The sequence below is a fragment of the Oncorhynchus kisutch genome, linkage group LG19, assembly GCF_002021735.2.
Source record: "Oncorhynchus kisutch isolate 150728-3 linkage group LG19, Okis_V2, whole genome shotgun sequence".
Classification (NCBI taxonomy): domain Eukaryota; kingdom Metazoa; phylum Chordata; class Actinopteri; order Salmoniformes; family Salmonidae; genus Oncorhynchus; species Oncorhynchus kisutch.
Genome location: NC_034192.2, coordinates 33,717,088 through 33,729,698, shown reverse-complemented (window position 1 = coordinate 33,729,698; position 12,611 = coordinate 33,717,088). Strand labels below are relative to the sequence as shown.

Genomic DNA, 12,611 nt, shown 5'->3' with positions numbered 1-12,611 from the left:
ATGACTTTGTCATCCGAATCACAGGATGCAGAGCACAGAGACGTCATCATTAACCATCAAATAGTATGTAAACGGCAGGCTGTGAACCCATGACAATTATACCATTGTGGGGTTTATAGTATCTCATAGGTATACTGGTCCAAAATCTCACTACCACTTCCATTATTTGTGATGGTGGTCAGAGTGTTAAATAACATGGGGCTATTCTGTATCATTCAGGGCAGTGTAACCCACAGTGTCATGTTTCTCCCTGTTTTCCATGTAAAATTAATGAGGGCCCGCTGGCTAAGGCATGTGAGATGGGGTAGGACAGAAGCATTAGTGTTGGATGGAAATAGGGAGAACATGTTGTTTTCTTTATGGGAGGGGTTGGTTCACCACTGCAGCAAATCTCCTCAGACACTCCAGCTTTCTCCATAAGGTAAGTCCTCAAGGAAACTTTGTATTTATGCTATGACAGCAATACATATAATATTTATACAAAACTATATATATTACATGTAAGCTTTATTTGACTAGGCAAGTTCAGTTAAGAACCAATTCTTATTTACAATGACGGCCTACTCCAGCCAAACCCGGACGAATTGTGCACTGCCCTATGGAACTCCCAATCACGGCCGGATATGATACAGCCTGGATTCAAATCAGGGACTGTGGTGACCCATCCTGCACTGCGATGTACAGTGCCTTAGACCGTGGCGCCACTCGGGAGGCCTAATTACTTACCACCTGTGTTCTAATTAAACTTCCATTGGAATAAAACATGCATACATTATCATTCCATAATCTGTGTTCTGAAACGATTTCACCATCAACCACTCAAAATACATGATAAGCAACAGTTGCCTACTGTCAACCATAAATTATCACGCTAGGTGACGCTATTGCCTATTATTGGCTCGTTCCCTTGTTTTACTTGGATGTCCACGTACCCGCGGATTATGCGCGTCTCTGGGTAATGTGCCATAAAAAAATAGAGAAGGAAAACTTCATAGAAATGGCGGAGGGTGCAACGTCTCTGAAAGAGTTGCGAGCTCAAATGGGTAAGAAATACACAGCATAACTAAATATTGATGTGCCAAATGTATTTTATTAAGTCGAAATTGCTCTTGGTTGTTTGCCAAGTGACCCTGCTACCGGTAACCTAGCTAATACTCATTTTGAACATGTTCTGTGGCTAGTAAGCCGTAGCTATCCGTTGACAATGTGCTGGGGTTGGTTGTCTGATCCCCTTCGGTGCTAGTTTGATAGCTAACGTTATCTGTCAAAGCTACTACTAGCTAGCGGAATAGCTACATCAAAATGATAGTTTACCGGGTCATTTATTTTGCACTGTAATGTGACTTGGCTAGCAATCATAACCACGCCATTATATTTGGTACAACGTTCGGCATTTTTCAATTAAAGTTTATTTATTGTGAACTGCAATTTAAACACCTAAACTAACAAGAGTTAACGCAGTAGTAGAACGACAACCAATCGTTGGATCCGAAATTGATTTCGTGACCGTTTGACACATCTGCGCGCTGATGTCTGGCGCCATACATTAACTTAACTTTAAAACATATTTTTTTATACTTGGCTAACTAGTTAGGTAAAAGCTAACTAACTTATTTGGCCATTTAACATAGTTGGCAGATTTGTGTATACACATAGCTAGCCAGCCTCAAGTGTTTACTTTCTGACTAACGTCATGCCCATCTTTGACTCCCAAGTCCTACCGTTTACTAGTACGCTAACTTTAGATACCTAGCCATTTTGTATGAAAAGTAGCAAACGGTGGTTTCTGGCTGGCTAACTAACTAGTTTACTAGCTAACGTTAGGTAGATATCTCGGCTAATAAGATTGATTCTGGGAAGGCCAGCAAGTGATACTTTTTCAAATTACATTAGCAGGGTAGCTGAGCAAAGAGTTAACGTTAGTTAGCTAACCATATTTATTTGTCTAGGCAGCAGTTTTCCTACTTGGCTGTATGTAACTGTTAGCTAACTTTAGCTAGCTAACGTTACAACATCAATTGTCTTGGCCTGTTAGCTAGCTAGCATTCAAGCAGTGAACATTATCTGAAAGTAAAAAATATTTCAGTCTACTGTACTAACCTTGTTTACATGTGACAGATTCTAAGGTGTTCACCCATAAAATTTGTATTTAATTCAAGTTTTATAAAGATATGTCCATTCAATAGAGAATTGCAATAATCCCTGTGACTCTACCATATGGTTCAAAAGTTAGATGAGTGACTCTGAAAGTTTAGCATGATTAGAGTGACTAGACTAGTGTAATCATGTCCATGGTCAAAAATTGTTTTGACAAGGTAGCTAGCTACATAACGTCTAAAGTGGTTTTGCACTGAGTTCCACACAGGCAATGAACAACAAGCCCACATAGCTGCTGATGGAGGATAAGACTGTCCAGTTACAGCTAGTTTTCATGGATGTAGTCAGTGATATAGGGTTGTTTCTTGAGTGGTTGAAAATTGCTGTATAAACCAACACTTTTTTTGTCGTTTACTCTATAACGGTAGTAATTTTATTTACACACAGTTCCTTTCAATGTCCCTCGTCCATTACTTTTCTCTTTTGAGGGCCACTTCCTGAGTGGCAGCCAAGTGCTCACTGGGTCTACGTCAAGGTCTGAATGCCCAGTTTGTTTTGACTCAAGCTGTAAGATTTGGCTGAAATGCTAGTGTCCCCCCCCCCCCCCCCCCCCCCCCCCCCCAACATAACACGGATTGGGTGTGCATTTTTCCTTGTGGAGAAGGGGTTTCTGAAAGTAGACCATAACTTTTCCTCATCCAGTTTCCCATCACTATTTTCACTCTGAAAGTTATATCCACACTGATTTTTGTGGAAGTATTTTCCAGTGAAATGCAATCTAGACTAGAGGGGGATGTTTGAAAATCCCAACTGCACTGACTTTGTAGAGGTTGCATCAACATTTGGACATAGGAAGGCTAACAAAATAATGGCTGGAATCTAATCCAGCCTTAAAATCTCCACAAGAATGTGAGCTTGTGTATCAAACCTGGCATTCAGACCTTGAGTGCAGATCAAATGCCTGGGACTCAAATCCCAGCAAGGATATCTGAATCCTGGGCTGCAGAATCAAAAGCGTGATCAATATTTCTGAATCGCTGTGATTGAATCAAAGGAGGAAATTGACAAGCCTTATTTGGTGCAGTCGCTTGTAGCAGTGAAACGGCTAGGAGTAGATCCTGTCATCTCTGCCTTCTGCAGGAGGTTAACCCTGAGTTGAGGTCATGACCCGCTAGCCAGTGAGATGGCAGAGCCCCAGTCAAGAACACAGTTTGGTTCCTCACCAGGCATTACAGCACAGAGAGAAACGTGCCCCCAGGCAGGTCAACTCTTTTTATAGGGTGAATAAGAACTGATTGTGTTGCAGTTAACGATCATGGATGTGCTTACTCATGCAAAAGGCCCTCTCCTTTTGGCACAGTGGAAAGATTTGAGAAGCAAATGTAGACTACATTATTTGAATAAGAGGCCAGTCCATCGCCCTCTCATTTTGAAGGTATAGAGTACTAAATGACGCACTAAAAAGGAAAGATGGGCCTAGTTCATAGATTTGGCTTTGAATCAGTGGACTGTATAAGCATTGAGCCTACTAGCCTATCCACTCAATTGCACTTGTTGGCCCACCATGAGTGATGTTGATGAAATGTGATGCATGTCCACACCTGGGACAGTCCTTGTGTGCACCCTAAGGAGCCAAGCTCTGGTCAGGGCATTCTCTCATTAGCCAGTGAGAATGGTGTACGACCTGCTGACGTATCATCATCCCGTTGGCTCTGGAAATAGCCCAGGCTTAGCTCTTGAGTGAATGTGTCCCCAGTTGTCCTGGACAAGATCTGCTGTCTGTGTGTGTGCGCACCCTCATCACAGTTGTGCCCTGTGAATGCTGTCATTGTTAGACCGTGTGGACACATTACACTCCAGGCATCTGCAGTACTGCACTTTCTGCCAACCAAGTAACACCCAGCCTGTTACTGCTGCAGCCGGGTCCTGGAGAGAGAGAGCGAGAGGGAGCGCGAGTGTTGGAACAACTTCACTGACCCACTGAACTTACTCTTGTCGTCTGACTGGTATGTGTGTGTGGTGGGTGGTGCTTTGAACAGGAGGCACCAGTGCAACGGTCAGTCAGCATGGGTCTTCTTTAGCAGTGAACCAATGTTCTGAATACAGGGGTTATGAATAGAGGTCGACCGATTATGATTTTTCAACGCCGATACCGATTATTGGAGGACCAAAACAGCCGATACTGATTTTAGTCGGCCGATTTAAATAAAAATAGTGTATTTGTAATAATGACAATTACAACAATACTGAATTAACACTTATTTTAATATAATACATCAATAAAATACATTTAGCCTCAAGTAGATAATGAAACATGTTCAATCTGGTTTAAATAATGTAAAAACAAAGTGTTGGAGAAGAACGTAAAAGTGCAATATGTGCTAACGTTTCAGTTCCTTGCTCAGAACATGAGAACATATGAAAGCTGGTGGTTCCTTTTAACATGAGTCTTCAATATTCCCAGGTAAGAAGTTTTAGGTTGTAGTTATTATAGGACTATTTCCCTCTATACCATTTGTATTTCATTAACCTTTGACTATTGGATGTTCTTATAGGCACTGTAGTATTGCCAGTGTAACAGTATAGCTTCCGTTCCTCTCCTCGCTCCTCCCTGGGATCGAACAAGCAACACAACGACAACAGCCACCACATCGAAGCAGCGTTACCCATGCAAGGGGAACAACCACCCCAAGGCTCAGAGCGAGTGAAGTTTGAAAAGCTATTAGCGCGCACTAACTAGCCAGCCATTTCACTTCGGTTACACCAGTCTCATCTCGGGAGTTGATAGGTTTGAAGTCATAAACAGCGCAATGCTTGACGCACAATGAAGAGCTGCTGGCAAAACGCACGAAAGTGCGTTTACGCGCCTGCTTCTGCCTACCACCGCTCAGTCAGATACTTAGATGTATATGCTCAGTCAGATTATATGCAACACAGGACACGCTAGATAATATATAGTAATATCATCAACCATGTGTAGTTAGTTTTTTATAAGAAGTTTAATGCTAGCTAGCAACTTACCTTGGCTTACTGCATTTGCGTAACAGGCAGTCTCCTTGTGGAGTGCAACGAGAGAGAGGCAGGTTGTTATTGTGTTGGACTACTTAACTGTTAGGTTGCAAGATTGGATCCCCCGAACTGACAAGGTGAAAATCTGTCGGTCTGCCCCTGAATGAGGCAGTTAATACACCGTTCCTAGGCCGTCATTGAAAATAAGAATGTGCTCTCAACTGACTTGCCTAGTTAAATAAAGGTGTAATAAAAATAAAAAACTCTGCAAATCGGTGCCCAAAAATACAGATTTCCGATTATGAAAACTTGAACTCGGGCCCCAATTAATCGGCCATTCCGATTAATCGGTCGACCTCTAGTTATAAAGTCGGGTGGATATATGAGTACCCTTATGCCCCATACTGTTACACAAGTGTGCATTACCCATAGTGCTTTGAAGTTAGGCATTTGCTGGTTGGATACTGGTGGTTTTGGCCGTCTGAACATAACTGCAGCTGCATGTTAGTGCAGGCTGGCCTGCTTCCTGTTTATGACCATTGACTGGCCTCTTCCAAGACAGGAGCCCCGTGGAGAGTGGTCTCTTACTGCCGCCCCTAACAGCTCTGCCTGGGGGATGTTTCCTAGCCTAGCTAGCCTGAACCGGCAGATGGGTTAGCTGACAATGTCAAATTATGTGCATGCTATAATGGGGAAGAAGTCTGTATTGTTGTGATTTTGGATGGACAGATAGCAACAATGACAAGAAACTGCCATGTGGGGAATTGTAAGTGACTTGTTTATTAATCTTGTCCTTGATACCATGGCTTGTTTTGAGGTATTTTGACAGATTTCATGTCAATGCTATTATGTAAAAAATAAAAATAAAAAAGCTTGCTAGCTAACCAACAACGGTCACCTACAATGTATTTTAAAGACAAGTGATCATTGTGCAAATGTGTTTGTCTCCAATGTTTATTGAAAATATAATGGTTTTACATGTCAACAATCTAAGCCAACCTTGTATTATTTTGCCCAATAGTTGTGCATGTGTCGGTTTTGTTGCTAAACAACCAACCCATTTATAGCCAGTCTATTTACTATGTTGCGTGTGATTTATAGAGAGCTCTGTTCAAAGCTGTTCCTGTACTATATCCTAACTGCCTAATAGGATAAGTTATGTACTACAGACTAATCGGTTAAGGAGTTTCCCCCTATCGCAGCAATGTGGCGCCTCCGCAGCTAGCAAGCATATGCTATATAAAATGGAATGTCCTCTATGGTCTGATGCAGGAAAAAGTAGGTTGTTTTCAAAGGATAGTGTTTTAGTTGTGGACATAGGCTAGGCAGGCAAATCTGTTGTCTATCCTAATGGTTTTCCATAATACATTCACACAGTCACGATTGACTTCTGGTTTAAAAAACACTACCCACGTTCTTGCCCGGCTTTGTGCTGCGTCAGTCTGTCTGATTTTCTGCAGCCAGCCCATTCAGGTCTAATGTATGCTTATCGATGCAAATCTCCATAGTGATGGAGAGATGGATGCAGGTGCCCTCTTCCTCCCCTCGTCAGCTCTTCTCTGTGTGCACAAGGACACAAGGACACAGGGTTCTATGCACTGGTGCTCCTACATTTTAAAATGATCGCACTGTAGAGCCCTGGGACACCTGGCTCTTTCAGTTCTACATTATGTTGACACATATGGAGAGAGACCTGGATCAATGCATAGTTTAAGACTAATATTGGCTTTGAATAATGTATAGTATCAACATTCTCAAGGGGTAGTAGTAGGGTTAATGGGTATGGACTGGAGCATAGGTGGGTGTAACCAGGGACTCAGTCATTAATGTTGGCATGGTGAACTGTTATTTGCGTCCATTGTAATGGAGCGTGCCCAATATTTGCCCACTGCAATCCTTTTTTTGAGTGGATAGAAGGATGGTGACTGACTCGGTCTCCTTTTTCACATTCTGTAATGATATCCTCAGCCTGCTCTTTACTGTGTCTGCAAGGGCAGGCTACACCAAGTCCTAATCACGCTATCACACAAGCAGGTGATCATTAAGGCTGTTTCACTAATACATTACTGAGATATTGCTGCAGCTTTGTTTACCGTGTTAGGTTTGTCCTCTTGACTAGCTCCTATTGAGCTTCTCTGTAAAGACCAATGGCTAAAGATGTACATCTATTCCAGTAATATTGGGAGTGGAGGAGCATTATTTTGGGGAAATAGAAAATGTCCCCATGATTTAACTTCTAAGTGGTCCGTCTGTGAAAGTTAGGAAATCATGTAGGAACATGTCATAGCTACATAATTCTCGTCTCTGGTGATGGGGTACCACACACATCACATTTTATAACACTTTTAAACAATTACCTGAATTCCAGATTGCCAAATTAGCCAATAGCTGGTATGGGCATAGTTGTCTAGAACACATCCATCCATTTTATATCGTCATGACAAAGTATATATTTAGCTTAGATGTGCTTAATCTAAACAGTGTACCAAATAATTGAACTACGTTTCTCTAAGAACCATGTGGCAAAGCTCTGTGTCTGTGGGAAACAAAGATGTAACAGAAAGGAGATGGGTATCCCATTGGGCAATATATGGAAAATCGCCCCACCAAACTGACTGTCGACTCATCACATTCACCTAATGCGGTTGCTAAGCTAATTGTCACGCAATCCCTTCTGAAAGTCAGGATATGAGTCTATTTTGCAATGTTGTACTTGTTCATGAAATGCATGCCAAAGTTTGGTTTTTGAGCTAGCACCCAATTGATTCCCATTCACTCCTTGGAGGAGGGCTCTCCTTGTCCCAGAATGCACCGTGCATCCCATTGACGATGCATGGGCAACGTACACAATGGGTGTTAATACAATTCTAATGGAGTTTCCCATCTCCTCAAAAGTAACTCTGTGGGAAAGAAATGTGCTCTGGGCAGAGATGAAATGCAAGTTGAACTCGGTGAGAGACTTCTAAATTGATAGTACAGTTTAGCTGATTTTTACAGTAGGTAGCTACTTCACATGCTTTGACTTGGGTATTATTGCGTGTAGCTATGTTTTCTAGCTAGCCAGCCCAGAGAGCATTGCATTGTGGGTTTTGTAGTAGACTTGAGCTGCAATAGATTTCCAAAAACGATTTTCACATGTTTCTACCAATCATGCTATAATGCCAAAATGAAACATTTTCTTAACAAAAATAGTTTTCAATATAACACTAACACTGTTAATCATAGGAATTAGTGGTTCGGGGTGAATTATCCCTTCATATTTTTTCAGTTCTCTTTGGCACTGCGCTTGGAATTAGTGTGAATTGAGGATTTGGTCCACAGTGAGCGAGATATAAACCCTTGTCTGGCATCTCAAGCTCTACTCTGCCTCGCTCAGCAACAGTTGCCATGCGACAGAGCTGCCTAAGCCTTGGCAGGGCGAGAAGGACACCAGATGAATAGTGTCGTAAGAGTCACTTTAAGCCTAACTTCATTTTGTGGATGATTCATAAATATCTGCACAGACTTGGATTATATCTTTTCTCCCCTATTTGGTACACCCAAGAGCTGTGTATTTGTTAAGGTTAATCTATTTTCCCTCCACCTGTGTTTCTATTCCCTTGATGGAAAGCTGGATGTTTATACTACTTAATTGTTAACCCCAAATGTGTATTCGAATACTGAGCAGGAATCAAAGTACCCCTCAGTTTTTTTTAGAGGCAGTGGGTTGGCTAACTAGTGCATAAGCTTATGAATGCTATCGTCATTCATTAGAACTCCTTTTCATCCACTTTTTGAGTCACTTAACTTGGGATTCCCACCCAGTGAAGCGTTACCTCGTACCCCTGCACATCGACTTGGTATTGGTACCCCTGCTATATACTTCATTTATTGTTACTCATTGTGTATCTATTATGACTTTAGTATGTGTTTTTACTTCATATTTGTCCTTTCTCTCTGCATAGTTAGGATGGGCCCATAAGTAAGCATTTCAGTGTTATGCCAGACTTGTTTCGTAAACAACATGTGGCGGGGGGGATTGATTTGAGGAGAGGAAAAGTAAACTGACCTCCACTTCCTGTGGGATTAGCAGCAGACATTCATTCATCCATGATGACCTGCATGAAAAATATTGATACTGTTTCAGGGCTCAACAGTAATGCTTGTTCTCTTGTCAGTGTCAAGTAAAAAATAAAAAGTCAGACAAGAAGAGTATAGATACAAAGGGATACTTTATTTACTTCTGAGTCAGAAGTGGATACCATCTTTATGCCTCTGTGTCTAGTATGAAGGAAGTTGGAGGTAGTTTCACGAGCCAATACTAACTAGAGTTAGTGCAATGTATTGGTATCTGCTAGCAAATGGTATCCACAAGTTCATCTGACTCTGGGGAAGTAGATAAAGGGCCTCATTGCCAAAATCCCGAAGTATCCCTTTAAGTTGTCCAAATGGACAAGTTTCAATAAATAACACCGCAATATCAAATAATTAATCTGCTCAGAATTGTATCAGAGAGGCCAACATTGAAAATAATATTCAAATGAATAAAAAAAGTCTACATGACAGTGTATGTGATATGCATGTTAACTACAGCCTTGTGTCCAAACTGATGCTGACTCGAGGGATGGGCCAGAAAATGTTGCCAAACTATGAGACTTTAAATTACAGAAATATAGGCTAAATGTCAGTCATGTTTGACAAGTATGTATAATGAATGATAACTAACATTAACGTCTATGGGTTCGATTCTGTCGCCATACTCGGCACAGTTCATTCAGATCAAGTTGTCAGAAGATCAGAGAGTGAAGGACAGTGCCTGTTGCACATCGCCCACCTTCAATCTGAGCGGAGGTGGTCCGCATTTTGAAACTATTTAACCATAAACGTAATTGTTTAAAACCTGGCTGTTTTTGCAATTTTATGAACCATGTCTTACCTTGTTTCAAAGTAGACTAGCCAGAAAACAACCATGGAAATGTTGGGGGAATGCTTTTAGAAACACCTCATGCCTTTGAAACTAATTTCTCTTATGTTCTATTTTTCAAATCAACATTATTTTATTGTCCAGCAGCCAAAGGCACAATCCTACTCATATTAGTAACCCATGCTAGTTGCTGCATCTTTAGAGCTCCCCTTTTTTCTTAATTTCTAACTTATATTTTCAGCTCTGTCACATGAAACTGTTCGCTCGTGCGGTGGACTTTTGATAAGTGTTTTTGGCGAATTGTGTTTTGGAACCTTCATGTGTAGCCTACAGCCATGTACACATTTCTGAGCTTATAATATGAAGAAATACAACTTCATCAACATTTTAATCTAAACTGTCTGATCTGTTGCATCAGCCTCATTGCTTTTGAAAATGTTTTGATGTGCAGTGGTTGTATGAATTTTGGATCTGTCATCCCTGTACCTAGCATCGAACATGGTGGCGACACAGTACAGAGGCTCAGAATTCCACCGAATCGCTTGTTTACAGCCTCTTGTAGAGTACTTTTGAAAGTTTTAACCCCACTGTATGTGTCGACAGTTTTGACAGAGGGTATCACGTCTGCTGCAGACGCAGTTGAGCTTATTTCTCGAGTCGGTTGTTTGACTGGAGCTAGGAGTGTTCATGTTTCAAAATATGTTCTCCAATGCCATTGAAATGGCAGCAGTGGTATGAGAACCAGCACAATCTTGAACATGCAATACGGCTTTCCTTAGTACGAAATCCTCGTCGACTCACTGTGCGGTCAGACTCAGCAGGCTCATGGGGCTGACATCGCTGGTCCAAATGTCAGTTGTGAAGCTAATAGCAGTGATACCCATAACAAGTAGCTCATAGATGTGCGTTACAACAATGCTATGTAACTCCGGTAGTGCAACATCTGTAAAATAGCGCATACTTGGTAGTGTGTACCGGTGCTCGACAAGTCGGTGCAAGCCAACATCATCCACGACAGGGAACGGTTGATTTTCAAGGGCAATGAATTCCATTATCTTGGCGTTAATGGATTTCGCCTTTGAGTTGTCTCGCAAAAATGTTCTTACTCTTTCAAATGAATGCTCGACTTGAACATGTTTAGTTGTTGGAAGTGTGCGCTTAGTATTTTTCTGCTTTTGTTCTGTGTAGTGCTGTATTTTCCATGGCGCCACTACTTCATCTACCTACGTTATAGGTTTGCGCATCAGCTTGGACATCGGTTTTGCACATTGGCGTTAAACTACACATCGGGCCGATGTCGGCTTTTTTTAAAGCCAAATTCCGATGTGCTTACCGATTTTTATATCGTGCATCCCTAGGATTTGGGAGCAACATTATAGCCTTTGCTTCCGACTCATTAAAGAAAAATCGAGTAATCGCTGTTTTGATATCCAGAAGCTCTCTTCGGTCATAAGAGACATTCGCAACAACATTATGTACAAAATAAGTTACAAGAAATGCGAAAAAGCACACAAAATCGCACAATTGGTTAGGAGCCCATAAAACGGCAGCCATCCCCCTCAGGCATCATTCTGTTGAATATTTTTTTTTTTTTGTCCTATTGACTACATCCTATTGCTCTAGTCTGTGAAGACCAATGGCTAAAGATACACATCTATTCCAGTAATATTGGGAGTGGAGGAGCATTGAACTTTGAGCTCCATTGTCTGTCACTATTTGAGGTGTTCTCTCCAGAACCACAGTGATATGGGCTAATGTAATGCTAAAGGGATGTAACATAGTCCTCTTCTATAGTCCCCTTTATGTTCCTGATTGAGTTTCCACTCGCTGATAACCTGCCTTTGTTTTGTGTTCATATCCAGCTGAATTTTTTTTTTTTTTTCTCCTGCAGATTCTCTTCCTCCTTATATGAGATTTTCTGTAATATGCACTCCCGGTCATCCCACTCAGCAGAAAACAACAGTATGAAACAAAGCATGGCAGTGAACACAGTGTACTGTCAGTGTCACTTCTTGTAAGGAGAGCCATTGAGAGCTCCCCTATTGTCACCTACTGTCTCAATGCAGACAGGTAGGGAGAGCCAGAGGTGCTGTGGGAAGTAAGGATCACGGTTCCTTTCTGTTGCACTAACATTATTGTTTGCATATGACATCATAAAGAGCAGTGAGAGGGGACCGGTTTTGTGTTGACTTTGTTCTCCAACAGCCTGAAAGGGACTCTTTTGTGGTGTCCTTTCCTGTATTCTTCCCTTTACAATCTCTAATCTAACCAGATAGAGCATCACCGAAGCAGCAGTTGAAAATTCCAACCTGTCCTTCCACTTATCAGTGGTGGTCATGAAGGACAGGAGTTAGGAGGCTATTTCAGACTATTGGCTTGAGCTTGATCAGCAGCCAGAGTGCTATCACATGACGACCCCTCTGTCAGCAGTCTCACAATGCTCCTGACACAGCGGTGTAATGTACTTAAATACAAATATTTCAAAGTGCTACTTAATAAGGAGTTTTTTTTACTTTACTTCACTACATTCCTAAAGAAAAGAATGTAAAGAATGTTTTTACTCCATACATTTGACCTAAATCCTTAGCGGGACAGAAAATGG

The 12,611-nt window shown here is 41.5% G+C and overlaps 1 protein-coding gene across 1 annotated transcript in view; it reads left to right on the top strand.

Moving 5' to 3' along the window:
* The first annotated feature begins 912 nt into the window (after positions 1-912).
* LOC109864725 (ensconsin) overlaps positions 913-12,611 on the top strand; it is a 37,653-nt gene continuing 25,954 nt past the window's right edge. Inside the window, 1 exon segment of the mRNA XM_031798597.1 lies at positions 913-1,043. Coding sequence (XP_031654457.1) covers positions 959-1,043 — 85 coding nt within the window. The 5' untranslated portion in view covers positions 913-958.